At 38.7% G+C, this 18,911-nt stretch overlaps 3 protein-coding genes across 4 annotated transcripts; 2 read left to right on the top strand and 1 right to left on the bottom strand.

Moving 5' to 3' along the window:
* The first annotated feature begins 8,097 nt into the window (after positions 1-8,097).
* LOC133309689 (secreted RxLR effector protein 161-like) lies at positions 8,098-8,908 on the top strand. The gene is made up of 2 exons (XM_061510480.1): positions 8,098-8,160; positions 8,435-8,908. Exons 1-2 carry the CDS (start codon positions 8,098-8,100, stop codon positions 8,906-8,908), a joined length of 537 nt encoding a protein of 178 aa, XP_061366464.1.
* Positions 8,909-9,572: 664 nt separating this feature from the next.
* LOC133309690 (transcription factor UNE10) lies at positions 9,573-13,997 on the bottom strand. 2 transcript variants are annotated; one of them, XM_061510481.1, is made up of 6 exons: positions 13,775-13,997; positions 12,907-13,636; positions 12,659-12,760; positions 12,502-12,567; positions 10,634-10,999; positions 9,573-9,983 (listed from the first exon to the last, which is right to left on the bottom strand). In XM_061510481.1, the coding sequence occupies exons 1-6, from the start codon at positions 13,873-13,875 to the stop codon at positions 9,900-9,902; spliced, it is 1,449 nt and encodes a 482-aa protein (XP_061366465.1). In that variant the 5' UTR covers positions 13,876-13,997; the 3' UTR covers positions 9,573-9,899. The 2 variants fall into 2 exon arrangements, with proteins under 2 accessions (XP_061366465.1, XP_061366466.1); XM_061510482.1 differs by having other exon boundaries at positions 12,659-12,754.
* Positions 13,998-16,108: 2,111 nt separating this feature from the next.
* LOC133309691 (uncharacterized) lies at positions 16,109-18,897 on the top strand (the record flags this gene model as incomplete). The annotated part of the gene is made up of 1 exon (XM_061510483.1): positions 16,109-18,897. A coding segment is annotated over exon 1 (2,789 nt), but the record flags the coding sequence as incomplete, so codon positions are not given.
* Between the last annotated feature and the right edge of the window lie 14 nt (positions 18,898-18,911).

The following is an 18,911-nucleotide window of genomic DNA, read 5'->3' as shown; positions in this document are numbered from 1 at the left end:
CAAATCCTGTTCCATGCAGCAATTTGCGCAATCTTCACGCTCTGCTGCCACCATCATGTCCCTTCAGTCAAGCAACTAGCTCCAAAGGATTTACAACATTGCCACTCCTCTTCCATCTATAAATAGGACCACCGCCACATAAAAACACCATCGAATCCTGGAGGATTTGAAGTCCGAAAGGAAGAGATCACCTAGTAGTAGTAGTTAGTAACTTAGTTTTATTTTAAGTTGTAACTATAGTTAAGTGACAACCCATCTCTGTTCTCTTAACAACCCTAAGACTCCTCACGAGCATCAACCCATCTTTCTTCATTTTCTATTTCTTTTGTAAACTGTCTTTTCGATCAATATAAGTGCTTTTTCTCTTCGTTCCATTCGTTATCTCTTAATTGAATCTCGGGTCTATAGGATTTCAGTTCGGAATAATTTTGTTTAAACTATCAGCCATGAGCTGAACTATCTGTGGAACAGGTGAACTGTGAAACTCTTAAAGAACTGTTTTCAAAACTCTTAACTGAAGCTTTTTGTATTTCTTTGGCTAAGTAAGCTATATTCATTGTGTACCAATGGAAATTTGGCACATACTGAGAAATGAACTTCCATAAGGAAGGGATTTCAGACAGCTTAGCCATTGGGGGAAGGTAGTGTTATGGCAAAAACACTACTAGTAACCTTAGGAATAAGGGGCCAACTCGTCCATTTTAAGGTTATGTTCTAAGTACCTGTTGGAGTCAAGGGAGGCATAGGAATATGGAAACTTGTGAGCCATCTAGTCCATGAGCTGAGGAATCAGAGTTGGTAGACAAGAAACAAGGACAAAGCCAAAAAATGCTAAGTCTTGAGCAGAGAAAACAGCCCCTTTAAGAGTGGAGCAGTAAATTCGTTCCTTCTGTTAAACTGTTTAAGCCACCACCTTGTTGTCTCTTGATTATAGTTATTTCTGTTTTAGTAGTTTTTACTTTATTTAATCTTGCACTTATAAAAACCCAATGATTATTATCTCACCTTCTAAACAAGAAGGATCATACATAACGCAACGAGCAATTGTTTGTCACCAGATTGAACCTACTTTTCCTGAGGAACGTTGTCAAGACAATAGGGAACGTTTGACCAGACAGTTCATTTACTAACTTTTCTTCTCATCTTCATTCTTTATAAAACAGTATAAGACAATAATTAGAACTCTATCCTCGTGAGAACGATAATTTGGGCATTAATACTCCTGTTATTACTTGATGCGTGCACTTGCGCACTTGGGTTGGAACTAAGGGAACGAATCTGTGTTCTGCAAGAACAGAGGAACGTCCCCTATCAGAACTTATATTTTTCCACCATCAGCAAACCACCCAACAATGTATATCAATGTTCTTTTAATACACTTATGTAATCATAATTTAAAGTACATAAATAATATTCCTAGGTTGATAATTAAGGAATATTACAATTTCTTTCTATGGATAAAGAAGGAGAAATTCACTTTTTTATTTTACCCTACAAAAGTGTAGAGAATGTAAAAAATTAAATATAAAAATAATCGATTTTTAAAAATCAGTTCATGAACCCAACTGATTTTTAAAGAACCAGTTCATGAACTGAAAAGATTTTTAGAACCAGTTCAAGAACCGAACTATTTTTGAACTGAATCGAACCATTGCGAATCAAAGCGAACCATGTTTGAACCGAACCAAACTAATTTTTATTACTTTATTTAAAAAAAAAAATTCCTTTCAGAATAGAGTCGAATCGAATCGAATCGAACCGATTTTGAATCAAATCGAATCGAACCGATTTTGAACCGAAATGAACCATTTTCAAACCGAACCATTTAAATTAATTTGATTTGATTTTTAAAAAAAAATTGGTTCGGTCCGACCCATACACATCCCTACAAGTCTACTACATGTTTTACTTGCCACATATTTCCATTTATTACAGGGAATCCATATTAAAATCCTCAATTAATATTGTAAAAGTTGTATAATAAATGGATTACTTTTATAGTATTTTTTTTTTACAGTATTTTAATGTTAAAATCATGAAAGTGTATTATTGGGGTGGGAACTTCGATGTTATACATGTGGAACCACCTTGACAAATGTGTGTGGCGAATGCTTTATCCAAGTATTCGCATGAGTGTTCAATCATTTGTAAGTTCATCTTTAACCAAACAATGCACGTTAGATGTCGCCAGCGTAACATCATAAACGTTGACATTATTGGAAGCTGTCATCGTTCCCGCTATGATTTGCTGATTAAACAAACGTATTTTTATCGGTAAATTATTTTTATTTTTGTTTCTGAAATTTTTTATGCGTCACACTCACTCTTAGTCCCATTATAAAAAGAAGATAGGAAAAAAGTTGGTAAGATATGAGCGTGGCAAAAAAAAAAAAAAAAATATCGTAACAAACTAGAAATATTAAATCTAATTTTTATATGAATTTAATATTTATATTTTTATTATAAAAAATATTTATTTTCCTCACTTACATAAAAATAAGAGAGTTCTATTATTTTTTTATTTTTTTTCTTTATAATGAAATACACTCACTTTTACATGAGTATGATAGAAAAATATTTTCTGCAATAAAAAAGTATTTTTTTTCCTTTTTATATACACATGTTTTTTTTTGGTAAACTATACACATGACTTTATATTTATGTAATTTTATTATTTAATTAGTATTAATTTATTTTTCAAAAAAAGGATGTTTCTTTCCCTATTTCATTTGTTTTAAAAATAAATAAATAAAATAAATTACATTTTTTTATGGGAATACTCTATTTTCTTAATTTGCAATATTTTAATGGAAAATGACAAATAAATTCAATCTTTACCCGACATGTATTATTAAAGTAGCCAAGTGAATACAGTGGATACGCATTGAATTCATATGTAAATTTTGGAAGCTTTTGAGCTGTGGACATATTGCATCAATCGAGATCGTTGAAGAGACTCTTAATAATAATACAAGGAAACATTTTGTAAGTAATTTTTAGTCCTCCCGATGATTTTTCTTTTTCCACTTGTTTAGTCATCCTATTTTTATTTTTTTTGTTAAGTCCTCCTCGTTAAAATGAAATATTCATAATCAACAATTTCAATATATATATATGATAATATTTTGAAAAAAAAAAGTATTTTTCTTGTCACAGAAAATAAACTATATCCAATAATTTAAAAATAACATCTTTTTAGGACTTGAGAAACAAAATAAAGAGTTTTTTTTGGGTATTTTGTTTCTCTTTACAATATAAATTTTGTTAAAATACCTTGCACTTTTTTCTAAACCCTGTTATTTTTACCTTTTAATAAGGAAAGAGTTAAATGATTGGAATAATTCAACAAAAGAAAGTTGCAATTTTTATTTGATATTTTAATTTTATAATTAAAAAAATTCGATAACAGCTTAATTTTTTATTTTATTTTGCAAACTCGGTATCTTTTCATATTAGATTGCTTTTGCTGTATAGGATAGATACAAGTCATCATTCAATTTATATATCAGCAGCTGCATATTCTTATCACAAGAAGGATCAAATCAATTTCGGAAAAGAAAGAAACAATATTAAACCCTCAAATTTCTAGATTCTATTCAACTCTCGCAAGTTGCGCGACTTTGTGGAAGAATGTTGCAAAGTTCCAAAGTTCTAACTTTGCGTGAAATTGACAAAATTCCGTGAATAATAGAGTCCTACTTTTTAAGCACAAATTCGAAAGTTGGATTCAGTATGCAAAGCCACATCATGCATCTTCAGTTCCATATAATATATGGGATAGGATATTGTGACAACCAAATAATGTTACTATTAATGTTACTATCACATCTTAACCGTTGATTTCCGTCAATCAACTGTTATCATATAATTGCGAATTAATAATTAATTAATAAGTTTGATTTGAAAAATGATGACCGTTGATTGGCGGAAATCAACGGTTAAGATGTGGTAGTAACATTATTTGCTTGTCACAATATCTTATCCCATAATATAATATATATATATATATATATATATATATATATATATATATATATATATATATATATATATATATATATATATATATATATATATATATATGCTTAGATCTAATCATTAAGAAGAATATTTCACAAAACTTGGTATCATTTCAATTTAATAAACATATCTATATCTAATTGGTCTGCATTGCCTTATATATGATAGTGAAATGTTTTACATCAAAATACTAATCCGTTTTCCATTGTAGCTCTAAATTTTTATTTAATAAACTATATAAATACAATACTATTTGTCAATATCTAATGAATTATCAAAATATTATATCAACTTGGAGCTGATATTGTCTTTGTTAGAAAGAATATCTTTAGTATATCTGTAAACATCTATTTTCTTATTTTATTTGGATTTGAGTTAGGTCTGGGCTAAGCCCATTAATGTATCTATATATATTGTACCTATTGTATCAATTCAATACATACTGATTATTTCACAATTCCTTTCGTCTCTTGTTATTCAAGATGGTATCAGAGTCTAATGAAAAGAACCTTGATCTGTTTCTTTTTCCGGTGAACCCACTGTTCATCGTCTTTTCAAATTTTTTATGAATATTGTCTCCTTGTCAATTTCTGGATATTTCTTTCCTTCTTATATCGTATTTTCATCGTTGCTGAACCTTTCTCTCCGCGATCAGACGTCAGAACCCCATTGCCGCCACATCTTTGTCGTCAACCACCACTATCTGGTGGCCGTTTCCGGCGATCCACTACTAACGTGCTCATCTCGGCAGCGCAGTCTCGTCTGCAGGTGTCACATCTCCAAAGGCTTCCCCACGCGCTCTCACACGCGTGTGCAAGGTGCGGCTTCTTCTCCCGTCAGGCGGCGCGTGGCGGCTCTATTCCAGCCTTGACATCGTTGCATTCTTCTCGACTATCCGCGACAGTTCTGGTTTTGGTCCTGTTTTGGTGTTTTGACATCATTTTTTATTGACGCACAAATCTCTCTTCTACCGATTAGTTTTGTGATCTATCTTTCTGACTTTTTTCCGATCTTTCTTTTGTTGGGTGATTATGGATTCCCCTATCTCTTCTGTTTCTGGGTCTCTGGCTGCCCCCAAGTCAGAGTCTACTATTTTTTCCAATTATATTAAGTGTGGATAAATTGGATGGGTAGAACTATGATTCTTGGTAGTCAGATCTGCGACTTTGGTTGCATGGGCAGGATTATACATCTTATCTCACTACTAAGGCTGACTCTATTGTGGCTAATGCGCGTACACGATGGAAGATGATTGATGCTCAGTTATGTAGTCTCATTAAAGCTATTTTTCATCCTTCAATTAAGCAGATTTTTTGACCTGTCAATACCCGAGAAGCAATTTGGAGTTAGGCAAAGGCATTGCACACCAATGATACACATCGAATCTATGGTATGTGTCAGAAATTGATGACTACCTTTGCTCCTCGGGATTTCAATTATCCTATGTCTGAGTATTTGGGGAAAGCTCATAGTTTGCTTCATGATCTTAATGAACTTTTTCCCCTTACTGGTGATGTTACTAAGGAGCAAGAACAACGTAATACCCTTTTTATGTTGTTCATTTTATATGGTTTACCTTCCCATTTGTCCGCCAACTGGGATCAAATTTTGGGGTCTGCTACAGTTTATACACTGGATTCTGTGATGTCTACCTTGCTTAGAATTCCACCTAAGCCCTCTACATCATCAGCATCTCCTATGACCCATGTACCTCCGGTTGACACCGTTGACTCCTCTGCCATTACTGCTCAGGGTTATGGTCGTGGAGATAAACCCTCTAAGGGATAGCTAATATGTACTCATTGTCATCAGACCAATCATACTGTTGACCGTTGTTGGAAACTCCATATCAAGCCACCTCAACCTTTTCTGAATGCTCATGTTGCTCAGGCTTCCTCTAGTGCTCCTGTTCCAGGGTTACCTTCCGTTGCGCAACCTCCGGCCGCTCTTCTTAATGAGTCTGTGACTTGGTGGTCTGAAAAGCAAGCATCTGGTCCTACTGCATCCATTGCTCCCACTAATAATTGTTTTAGTGGGATCTATCAGTTACACTCTCTAGGCCCTTGGACTCTTGATTTTGAGGCTTCTGATCACCTTTCTGGTAATAAGTCCTTATTCACTTTTCTTTGTACCACTGGTTCATTTTCTACTATTTTCCAATGTGTCTCTGGTCCAATCCTGTGAGATCAGCACAGTTCTTCTTTTACCTTCATTTATCTCTGGATCATGTTCTCTATTTTCCATATTCTCCTTTTAACTTACTTTCTATTAGTCATTTGACAAAATCCATTGATTGTGTTGTTTCCTTTACTAAAACCTTTGTCATCTTTCAGGGAGTTCGGGGAAAGAGATTACCAAAGGATGTGAGTCTCATGGCCTCTATCAACTGTTTCCTTCTCCTTCAGCCTGCTCCATCGTGGATTCTCCTCTCACTATATATGCTCGTTTGGGTCATCCAAGTCTTGTCAAGCTTTAGAAGATGGTTCCACATTTATCATCTTTTTCTAGTTTAAATTATGAGTCTTATCAGTTTGGGAAACATACTCGTAGTACGTTCCCAAGTCATCTTAGTCATCAAGCTTTGTCCTATTTTTCTGTGGTCCACTATGATATTTAGGGAGCAAGTCATCATCCTTATACTTTAGGGTTTAAGTATTTTGTTACTTTCATTGATGATTATTCCAGATGTACTTGGTTATTTTTAATAAAAAATCATTTTGAGTTATTTTCTGTTTTTAAGTTATTTTTAATGAAATAAAAACTCAGTTTGGTATTCCTATTCATACTTTTTGTAGGGATAATTCATGTGAGTATTGATCTCATCAGTTTCAGCAATTCTTTTCGTCTCATGGCATTATTCATCAAATATCTTGCCCTCATACACCCCAACAAATGGTGTAGCCGAGCGCAAGAATCGCCATCTTGTTTAGACTACTCGTGCTTTGTTAATTGATGGCAATGTTCCCTAAAAATTCTGGGGTGATGATATACTCACTGCATGCTATCTCATTAATCGCATGCCCTCATCTGTTCTTCATCACCAGATACCTCACTCTATTTTGTTTCCCCATCAAGTTTTATATCCTTCGACCCCACATGTGTTTGGTTCTACGTGTTTTGTTCATCATCTCGGTCCAGGATTGGATAAACTAGCTCCCAAGTCCCATAAATGTGTTTTTTTGGGTTATCCTCGATCTCAAAGGGTTACGGTTGCTACTCTTTGACTTTACATCGATACTTTATCTCGGTCGATGTTTCCTTTTTTGAATCAGTTCCCCTCTTTTTTGCTCTTCTACTACTCTTGTGGATACTAATTCTGTTCAGTCATCTCTCCCTGCCGACTCCTTTGAATACCTTCCGCCTTTACCAGTACATGTTTCTAACTCTTTTTCTATCACCTCTTCTCCTGATGAGTTACAACATAGTTCTTTAGATGTTTCTGTGGGCTCACATCCGACTGCATCTCCTCCCTCAACTTTGATCCCACCTTCGGCTAGTGACCTTCCCATTACTCTTCGTAAGGGTACTCGTGATACTCGCCCTCGGTCAAAGTATATAGTTAATATTAGTTACCATCGTCTTTCTCCATCATAATATGCATGTCTTTCCTCTTTGTCTTCTATGTCTATTTCTAAGACTACAGGTGATGTATTTTCATATCCTGGATGGAGACAAGCTATGATTGATGAAATGAGTGCCCTTCATTACAATGGTACTTAGGATCTGGTCCCTCTTCCATATGAAAAATCTATTGTTGGTTATAGGTGGGTTTATGTTGTTAAGATTGGTCCTGATGATCAAGTGGATCGTCTTAAGCTCGCTTAGTGGAAAAGGGTTTCACTCAAGTGTTTGGACTGAATTTTGTTGATACTTTTTCTCCTGTGGCAAAAATGTCTACTGTTCACTTCTCTTTATTATCATAGCTTCTATCCGCCATTGGCCTCTCTACCAACTTGATATTAAGAATGTTTGTTTCTTCATGATGATCTTGAGGAGGAAGTTTATATGGAGCACAACCTCCTTGATTTGTTGCTCGGGGGGAGTCAGGACTTGTTTGTCGTCTTCGCAAGTCTCTATATGGTCTCCAGCAATCTACAAGAGCTTGGTTTGGCAAATTTAGCAGTGTTGTTCAACAATTTGGTATGACTTGGAGTGAAACTGATCATTCTCTCTTTTATCGTCATTCAGATATCTACTTGGTGGTATATGTGGATGATATTGTCATCATAGGTAGTGATAACCATGGAATCACTCAGTTGAAACATCATTTATATCATCATTTTTAGACCAAGGATCTTAGGAGACTTTGATATTTTTGGGCAATCGAGGTGGACAATCTAAAGATGGAGTTGTGATATCTCAGAGGAAATATGCTCTGGATATTCTTGATGAAACTGCTTTGTTAAATTCTTAGTCTTTTGATACTCCTATGGATCCAAGTGTCAAGCTCCTACCAAATCAGGAGGAGCATTTTTCAGATCCTGAGTGGTATAAAAGATTAGTTGAAAAATTGAACTACCTCACAGTCACTCGGCCTGACATTTCATTTGCAGTCAGTGTGGTAAGTCAATTTCTTAATTCTCCATGTCAAGAACATTGGAATGTTGTCATTCATATTCTTAAGTATATCAAGACATCTCCAAGAAAAGGCCTTGAATATGAAGATAAATGTCATGTTAAAGTTGTTGGATACTTTGATGTTGATTGGGCCAGTTGTCCTACTGATAGGAGATCTACTTCTGGATATTGTGTATTCGTTGGAGGCAAATTGGTTTCCTGGAAAACTAAGAAACAAAATGTAGTTGCCAGATCAAGTGCTGAAGTAAAATACTGCTCCATGGCTACTACTACTTGCAAGCTCATTTGGCTTAAACAACTTCTTAGATAGCTCAAGTTTGGAGACACTGGACCAGTAACTTTCATTTGTGATAACCAAGCAGCGCTGCATATTTCGTCAAATTCAGTGTTTCATGAAAGAACCAAGCATATCAAAATAGATTGTCACTTTGTTCAAGAGAAGGTCCTTGTTGGTGAAATTACAACTAGTTTTGTACCCTCTAATGACCAATTATCAGATATATTTACAAAGTCTTTGAGCGTTCTTCGAATAGAGTTTATATGTAACAAGCTTAGTGCTTATGATCTATATGTTCCAGCTTGAGGGGGAGTGTTAGAAAGAATATCTTTAGTATATCTGTAAATATCTATTTTCTTAATTCATTAGGATTTGTGTTAGGTCTGGGCTAAGCCCATTAATGTATCTATATATATTGTACCTCTTGTATCAATTCAATACATACTGATTATTTCATAATTCCTTTCCTCTCTTGTTATTCAATAGTCTTCACTGTTTGTTATCTTCTACTCTTAAAGTTTTTAAAGAAATAATTAAAACTGAAGCAAAGACAGAAAAATAATTAAGAGAATTTAAATCATGTATCTTGCCAAGTAGAAAAAATTCACAAATATTAAAGCAAACCAAAAAAAGAAGAGCGAAACGCCTTCAACGAGGGAAAAGAAAATATAATAAGATTTGAATCAAGTCAAGCGAGCTAGTTATTCAATAAAATAACAAACACTTTATACAACTTGCTAGTTGCACGAACTTAAATATAAAGGTAAAATAACCAAGAAAGCCACCTAATCTTAACCAGTTGCTCCCTACAAGAAAGCACTATATAGATTATGAAAAAATTTCTCACGCTTGCTTTCGAGCTAATATACATATTTCTCACAATAAATAAAATGCCCACTCTTGTTGTCGTCAATTTCACAGTCACTTGCTTTGCGTTGGAATATATATTCTCACAAAGAATAAGTAGATGCACATTCTTATTGTAATTTAGCATTATCACAACGGTAGAATATTACCAAGCAGCTCAGCTCTTAGAACCGGAAGCTGGAGGTTGGTGCAGCTGCTGATACATGGCAGCAATCCTACTGTAGGCATCCATTCTCACGGGCTGCTTGCAATTAATATTTTTGATTAATTATCCCAGTATAAATATTAAAAATATCATTCCCTTTTTTTAATACATTTTAACTGAAAAAATATCAAATTTAAAGAAAAATTATCTCTGTAACAAAGGTTTTAGAGCTTACACAAAAAAAAAAAAAGGTTTTTATAATCAAGATCTAAGTGGAGAAACAAGAAGTTTCAAAATGTGCAAATAGAGGTATTCTAATTGGCTTCGATCAATGCAGAGCCATCAGTGAAAGTGATGTTTAATAATCAATGCATGTGGACATTTTTAAACCTACATTTGAAATGTTAATTTGAGGAATTTCTTTCGAACCTCACCCTTCTTTCCATTACAACTTTGGACAGTGAAGTAGTATAAAGATATACAAATATTAATTAATGAACTTTGTCACTGTCCTAACAAACCAAAACACAATATTAATGCCACAATGAATTTGATTTGACTGATTTCTACCAGGTTTTGCTTTCAATCATTATAAGATATTTGAAGTTTTCTACCCTTATCCTCAATACATGGTTCAAACAAATATGCAAGATTTAAATAAATTATGAAAACTGAAATCAAAGTTCATTATTCTAATCAGAACTAAGCAAAATAATGAATAAACGTATATAATACGATTTGCTCACCTGTGATTGGCATCCAAAAAATGTGGACAAAGGGCCAGGCAACACTGTGGTCGGAGGCACTTGAAGTCGGTCGCCGGCGGCGGCATCCCATGAGGCCATAGGCATGAAGGCTGAAGGGTGGAGGACTGGAGGGATGCCAGGGATGTTACCACGATTCATTGTGTTCATGTCCATCATTCCCATGCCCATGCCCATACCCATACCCATCCCCATGCCCATTGGAGCCATCATTGACATTTGAAGTTGTTGCTGCAGGGTCATTGGCAGCATCATGGATGACATGTTGATTCTGTTCATCATCTGCACTTGGCCTTGCAACTGTTTCAGATATTCTATCACCTCATCCAACATTGAAGCTTTATCAGTCTGTGACAAAAACATTAAACAAAGTTCATATATATATATATATATATATATTTATATATTTTGGGTACAAAGTTCATATATATTAAAAGCATACAATTATGTTACCAAAAAAACATACAATTATAAATATATAATCATAAATGGGTCCAATATATAAGAAATTACATATAACCAAGGCATATAAATATGGGGCTGGATATTTTCTGTTGATTTCTGTGAATTTAACTATTTAATTTATTGTATTATATTTATTAATTATTTATTTATTAATTTTTAATAAATTATAACAGCTAAATTGATATAAATCAACACTTAGGATTTGGTGAATTTAGTGTCAAACGATCCTCTCCTGATAAATATTATGATATAATTAATTGTAATTAATTGTGCATGTAATGAAACCTGTCTTTCCTCTAACAATCTGTTCAATTTGGGTGGACAAACTCATGAATAGCTATATATATTCAACCTGCAAGCCGACACTGAACGTTTCCTTTTTTCCGTTTATTCTGATTGTGGGTAATTTTTCTTTCCTCTATCTTTTTTTGCCTCTGCTTTGGGCTTTCCGCAAAAATATGACAGTTACCAGAGTGTTTTTGGCATAAATGACATCAGGGCCTACCACTGGAAAGGGTTTATGTGGGAGCAGTTGGGTGTCTCCTTACCAAAGAACCTTCTGTCAAGGTGTCACAATATGTAATTGGTGTTTGTGTGGACTCAGATGGCTGCAAAATCTACCCTCGAATTCCCGTAGCCATATGATTGGAAAAAAAATTTGACCACAATTATCTCATTGGCCAGAGTATCTATTCAATTTGAATCTTTATGATTTCAATGTTATAATATCATATAAATAATTATTAAAAGGAGTAATAATTGTGTAAAACTAATTAAATTAATTATGTATAAGATGTTTTAATATTAACTATATACACTTAAAGACTAATTAAATTGAAGATAAAAAATATGTAAGACTTTTTGTATATTTATAAAAGTCTTTTAACAATAATCTTTCGACAGGATAATATCATATAAATAATATGCAAAGAATTTGTGTGTTAAAGTTTTACATTAATTGAATCAAATAGAACGTATGAAAGATAGGTACGCAACCTATCTTTTAAGCCTCAAATAAACCTTTCAACAAAAAGAAGTTACAAATTAAAAACAATGGTTAATTGTTACGTGAAATTTTGTTAAAAATGATCTTAAATTATTTTATTTTACGGGAAGGCCCGAGAACTTGAAAACAAAATCATTCAGAGGGAAATCCAATGTGAACTGGGATTTATAATGTCGAATCCTTACGGGACGGCTACCTAAATCTAAGAAAAATGAATAAGCGAAAAAAAATGTTACCTCTAGTATATATAGCAACTGTTTCTTTCACTGAATGGATACGGATTGGGACCAATAGATACTAAAGAATTGGCTCAGATACCACACATACAATATCATCATTAGCTTAGCAAAAACCCACTAGTTGCAACTATTCTATATACCTTGTTGGAATTTGGGACCAACTTCTGCAATGTCTTCATTTTTTGGTTTATCTTATCCCTCCTTTTCTGAAAAGCCAATACAAAATGAACCAATGAACAGCATATTCTAGATTCTGTTGTTAAAATATCATCATAGAAAAGTTGATTAAATGCTCACCCTTTCAGATTGGTTATGTATAGCTGCAGCTCTGCTCCTTTTAGTGGACACAGAAGATTTCCGAATTCCTCTCTTTTTCTCCTCCTCATCCCCATCCTCCCTCTTTGCAAAATTTGCATAAGATAATAACAAATAAAAAGTTAACATAAATAGAAAAAAAAGTTCAAGAAATAAAATTAAGTTAATTAATATATATATATATATATATCAATTAAATATGAGTAATTGAGAGCAATAAAGAGGCTTACCATTGATCTACTGTGACAAACAGAATCATGGTCATCTACTGTGGTGGTCTTGGTGCATGGCGTGGCAGAGGTTGTGTTTTCCGGTGACCCCATGGAGGTTGAAGTGAAACCAACACCAAGTTCCCTGTCGCACGTGTCTAGAGTCACGTGCTGGCTGTCCCTCCCGAAGGTGGCGCTGCCACTCACACTCTGGCTCAATTCGTGCGCAGCCACCGGCACACGCGCCAACCTGGTACGCTTTCCCGCTGCAGCTAGGCGCGCTCCTTCATCGTGGGTGGCCGTAGCGGCGCCGCTGCAAGACCCCACACGTGCGGAGCGACCCATCATGCACGCTCCAAGCGCTGCAGGGATGGAATCTATAACCTGGGTGCTTTGCTCCTCCGTGCGGTTCGAGCATGGGACCAATGCGTCCATAGTCAAGGTGTTGGAAGCAGCGGCGGCGGTGACAGCAGCATGTTGGGGCTCAAACCATGGGACAAACATGTTCCCACAGACACCACCGCCACCGTTACTACTGTCTAAAGGTTTGACGCGGTGGGGTAAGCCAGTGGCTTGGTTGACTATGGACTCCAAAGTGCCATTTGCGCGAGGCTTTTCCCATGTGTACTTGGAAGGAACAGTGGTGGCGGCCGCGGTGGTGATGGATTTTACGGGCACTCGTGGCAACCCTAAGCCATGCATTGAAATTTGTCCATTTTCCCATGTCAGTTCTGCAACTTCATAGTCTAACCTGAACTCATTAATTACACAAACCAGTCATCAATTAATACCAGTGAAATGATTTTATATGTGTGTGTGTGTGTTTGTGTATGTAGAAAGAGAGAAACTGAAACAAAAGGATAAAGAGAAGATGAGGAAGAGTGCTAACATGGGGACATCAGGGGTAGTTGAATTGGAGTTGGAACAAAGAGAGACTCTTGGGGGTGGTGGGTTGTCATCGACATCCCAGCTGGGAACACACTGGCTCATTTTAGTGAAGAATTGAAGATAGTACTCTCCAGCTGTGTTATTGGAGAGGAATACTGAGTATGGAGAAATGAGAGAGGAAAAGATTGATTGTAAAATATTTGATAGATCTATTTGTTGGGGGTGTTACCCCCTTAATATCACAGCAATGAGGGAAAGTAGGTTGTGGTTTTTATTTCAGTATGGAAAAAGCGAGAATCTAGTCCATAAGTGTTTGAGTGAGAACGTTGAGTCACTTCTGATTTGTCGTTTCAACGATTTAGATTTGTTCGGTGTATGTGTATCATGCTCATACATTAAAAAATTACTCTGTAATACTGTAGAAAATTTTAAAACAAATTTGATGATCGAGTCCATAAAACAAATATAAACTCAGTGTTCTGGATGGCCCGAATATTGGGACGGCCCAACTACACAGGTCCAACCCTCAGCTGGCCCAATCACTCAAGCCCAGCCTTAGCCTCGCCCCACGTCAGCCCTTAGGGCTGACATGGACCCCTCAACCCCCAACGTAGTAGCAGGCCCAAGACATACACCAAGATGTCCCATCTTGGAACGCTAACCGTTGAAGGCGACTACGACAGAAACCACAAAGGGAAACTCCCCCTTTGCCCGGCGCTGACACCGCCAGAGTGCAGAGGGCGCAGCACTGCCACAATGACAGCGCCAGCACGCCTAACACTGCACCATGGGAGTAAATCCCAAGGAGAGTTGACCTCTCCCTCACCAACCCGCTCCATTTCCCTTATAAATAGCCCTCCTGGGCACACCTTAGAGGTATCTTTTATGTACTGTTGTTATGCCCATTTACTTCCAAGTCATTCCCTTGTTATTAATCTGCCATTGCTATTAGCTTGCTTGCCTCTTGGAACTATACCTACTAGTCTGGTCATTACCTCGCCTAGTGGTATAATCCATATAGTAACGTTACCCTATAGGGTACATAGTGGGCTCACAGAACCTAACGGTACATTGGCGCCGTCTGTGGGAAACTATAAACTTCTATTCCCATTCTCCTACCAAAGATCCACAAGACGTGTTTTACGTTTTGGTAACAAACATGGTCGTCACAACCAGAAGAGCAGAACAAACCAGAGCTGTTACACCTGACGGTCATGTACAAACAATACATTCAAACTCCCCGCCATCGATGCATTCAGCCCCAGCCGAGAGACCCCCCGGCGAGATGCTCCAGCCAGTACTACAATCCGTCGATCCACAAATGCAAGCAGTCGAACCCAGGATAGCACAGTTGAACTATCACGCACCTATGCGTGAAATGCAAGGAGAAAACTTGATACAAGACCAACCCCCGCCACCAGGAGTTCGTTTTGGAATGCCTCTTCACACTTTTGCCCCACCAGTCATTCCCGTCCCACGAGCCCATCGTCCGCTACCAGCCCAAAGTCTACCAGTAACCATGCACAACGATTACCGAGCACCGATGGTCACCTCGTTCCCTATGGGACCATACGCCCCATTCCCTCAGCTTTACCCAACCGGTTTTCCTTTCCAAGGTTACGCTGCCCAACCCCAAAATCCGGTCGTTCCACTACACCAAGTGTCCTATCAAAACCAGGGTCAGCAACCATATGCCGCCCAGCAACCTTTCAATCACGCCCCAGCCCTCTCCTACTCCGTTGAAGCTCCTCAACCGCAAACAGACCGGCCACCCCGAAACAACAACCTACGAGTCACGCCAGCTCATACGTCAGGGCGCAACAAACCCCTGACTGATATCCTCCGGTTAACTCCCATACCCCTTGGTTTCAAAGGACCCTCCAATATCACCACATATGTCGGAGATGCCGATCCTTTTGAATGGATCCAGAAGTTTGAGGCGGCCATGACTCTCCATGGTGAAACCGACCTCCTCATGTGCAGGACCTTCCCCACGCTACTTGGGGGACGAGCCTTAACATGGTACACTACTCTACCGACTGGTAGTATCGCTTCATGGGATGAGTTGGCGAGCAAGTCTCAGTCTCACTTTGCAACCAGTCGCCCTGTGCCGAAATCCGTCCACTCTCTAGAAAAAGTACGCCAACAGCAAGGCGAGTCCCTCAGGTCCTTTTTAGACCGCTTTGATAAGGAAGCCTTACAAGTGTAAGGCCTGGACCCAAAAGTACAGGTACATATACTTCTTTCGGGTTTGCGGCAAGGTGCGTTCGCGTACGAGCTCGCCCGCCACGAGATCACTGACCTGGAAGAAGTCAAGAGGGTGGCCCAAGAGTACATGCGAATCGAAGAGTACAAAGGAAGTCGAGTCGAGGACGCCCACGGTCAAGAAAAGGCACTCTCGGTAAACAAAAGAACCAAATGGAAGAGAGTAAGAAAGGAAATAAACCAGCAAAATATTCAAACCGCCCTTCCGGGCGTGATACATCAGGTCGTCAGACACACGCCGTCCTGCAAACGGAGTATAAGGAAGAATCCAAGAACACCCAACAGTCTCAGAACCCGCCTAAAGAAAACATCATGTACTGCAAGTTCCATCGCAGCAACGGTCATAACACTGACCAGTGCAGGCACCTCAAAGACAAAATCGATGAACTCATCAAAAGCAGAGTGCAGAGGCGAGGAGGAGACGGCTCACGCCCATCGGGAGCAAGGAGGCGATATCGAGAGCGCAGAAAATCGTGACAGGAGAGAAGATTCCCCCAGGAATCACAGAGCGCAAGCAAGTCCAAACCGTAGAGGTAGGCGTGAAGAAGTAGACGAAGATTCAACCGCGGTGAAGCACAGAGTGATCAACATGATTTCAGGCGGGCTGAGCGGAGGAGGAGAGACTGTGAACGCCAGAAAGAAACACTTGAAGCAGTGTCTGGCGGTCGCTGGTAAAGTGATCAACAAAGAAAAGCACAGTCCTAGTCCAACAAGGCCTCAAATTGTTTGGGACGCCAGCGATTTAGGCGATGTCCTCCCAGGACATGACGATCCGCTCGTCATTCAAGCTATAATCGCCAACTTCGGCGTTAATCGCGTTTTTATTGACCACGGCAGCTCAGCCGATATTTTGTTTTTACCATGCTTTAAAGCGTTAGGGTTCACTGTTGATAGTTTAACTTCTGTTACAGGTGAACTCTCAGGTTTCAATGCTACCACCACAAAGCCACTGGGAGTGATTACCTTGCGGCTTTCCCTTGGAACACCACCCACCTCACGATCCGCAGACATCCAGTTTTTGGTGCTCGACACCCCATCAGCTTACAACGCCATTCTTGGTACAAGGATGTTTGCTGTCTTCGAGGCAAGCATTTCACACCCCCACTTGGCAATGAAGTTCGTTGCCCGGGACAACAAAGTCGCCACAGTGCGAGGAGACCAGACGATAGCCCGAAGCTGCTACAACATATCCTTACGGCCAATGGCCAAAGCTAGCTTCAATGATGAAAGGGCGCTCAAGCAGGGGACGACGTCGCCATCAGAAAGAAATCTCGGCGATAAGTCAAAAGAGCGTGACCAATGTTTTTTGGTAGAATTTGATGCTAGAGACGATCCGCGCGTGGAACATGACAGACCCACGCCTGATGAAGCATTGGAACATGTTGTCTTAGGAGATGCGGATCATCAAACAACAACCATCGGGGCCACCATCGACCCAGAGATGAAATGCAAGTTAATCAAGTTGCTCAAGGAAAACAAAGATTTGTTTGCATGGAAGCCCTCTGACATGCCAGGTATCAATCCAGACGTTTGCTGCCACCGTTTGTCGGTGGATCCCAAAGCCAAGCCAGTCTCCCAGAAAAAGAGGAAATTCGGTACCGACCGCCAGAGGGTGATTGATGAAGAGGTCAAAAGGCTCCACGCCGCCGGGTTCATCAGGGAAATCAAGTACACAACTTGGTTATCCAACCCAGTTTTGGTTAAAAAGCCAAACGGCGCATGGCGAATGTGCGTTGACTACACCGACCTAAACAAAGTCTGTCCAAAGGATGCTTACCCTTTTCTTAGCATCGATCAGTTGGTTGACAACGCGTCCGGATTCAAAATGCTATCATTCATGGACGCATACTCTGGTTATAATCAGATCCCACTTCTTGAAGAAGTCCAAGACAAAACGGCGTTCATCACTCAGAACGCCAATTACTGTTATACAATGATGCCATTCGGTCTAAAAAATGCTGAGGCCACTTACCAAAGGATGATGAATGAAGTATTCAGAGACCTGATTGGCAATTGCATCGAAGTATACATCGATGACATGATCGCTAAATCAAGAACGTCAGAACAACATTTGGTTGATCTACAAGGTGTTTTTGAAAGACTCAGAAAATTCAACATGCGCTTGAATCCAAGCAAATGCGCCTTCGGAGTTCCCGCGGGCAAATTCCTAGGCTTTATGCTCACCGAGAGAGGCATTGAAGTCAATCCTGATAAGTGCAAGGCAGTGATTGAAATGCGAAGCCCGCAAACAATCAAGGAAGTTCAGCAACTCACAGGAAGGTTAGTAGCTCTCACTCATTTTCTGGCCAATTCGGCTCACAAATCGCTCCCTCTTTTTGGCTTACTCAAAAAAGGAACCGCCTTTCGGTGGTCGGAAGAATGTGAAAACGCCTTCCAGGAATTCAAAAGGGCGCTCTCTTGTCCACCAGTGCTCGCCAAACCAGATGATGGAGAAATGCTTTATTTATATCTTGTCGTAGGTACCGAGGCGATCGGTGCAGCCCTTGTCAAAGAATCAAAGGAAGGACAAAAGCCAGTATATTTCATCAGCAAGGTTCTACAAGGAGCAGAGCTTCGATACCAAGAGGTGGAAAAGGTAGCTTTAACGCTTATCTTTGCCGCACAGCGTTTAAGACCGTACTTCCAATGCCATCCAATCACCGTCAGGACCAACCAACCAATCCGCCAAGTCCTGCACAAGCCAGACTTGGCGGGAAGAATGATGTCGTGGGCGATCGAGTTGTCCGAGTATCAGATCACCTATGAGCCTAGAACTGCCATCAAAGCTCAAGCACTCACTGACTTCATTGCAGAAATGACGCAACTCTCCCCACCCAAGAACCAAGCCATGGGAACACCGTTATCAGAAATAT

This window comes from Gastrolobium bilobum, unplaced genomic scaffold (genome assembly GCF_033153095.1).
Source record: "Gastrolobium bilobum isolate Gb01-03AN ecotype WA unplaced genomic scaffold, APGP_CSIRO_Gbil_v1 utg374529, whole genome shotgun sequence".
NCBI lineage: Eukaryota > Viridiplantae > Streptophyta > Magnoliopsida > Fabales > Fabaceae > Gastrolobium > Gastrolobium bilobum.
The sequence above is the reverse complement of the archived record's forward strand: the minus strand, read 5'-3'. Positions and strand labels throughout refer to the sequence as shown.

Excerpts from the sequence above, each read along its gene's own strand:
- LOC133309689 (XM_061510480.1), top strand. The coding sequence starts at position 8,098 with ATGGTCTCCAGCAATCTACAAGAGCTTGGTTTGGCAAATTTAGCAGTG. Across the intron at positions 8,161-8,434 it reads CAGTGTTGTTCAACAATTTG|TCTTTTGATACTCCTATGGA; the intron begins GTATGACTTGGA and ends TTAAATTCTTAG.
- LOC133309690 (XM_061510481.1), bottom strand. The coding sequence starts at position 13,875 with ATGAGCCAGTGTGTTCCCAGCTGGGATGTCGATGACAACCCACCACCC. Across the intron at positions 13,637-13,774 it reads ACTACCCCTGATGTCCCCAT|GTTAGACTATGAAGTTGCAG; the intron begins GTTAGCACTCTT and ends TAATGAGTTCAG. Across the intron at positions 11,000-12,501 it reads TGGTCCCAAATTCCAACAAG|ACTGATAAAGCTTCAATGTT; the intron begins GTATATAGAATA and ends TTTTTGTCACAG.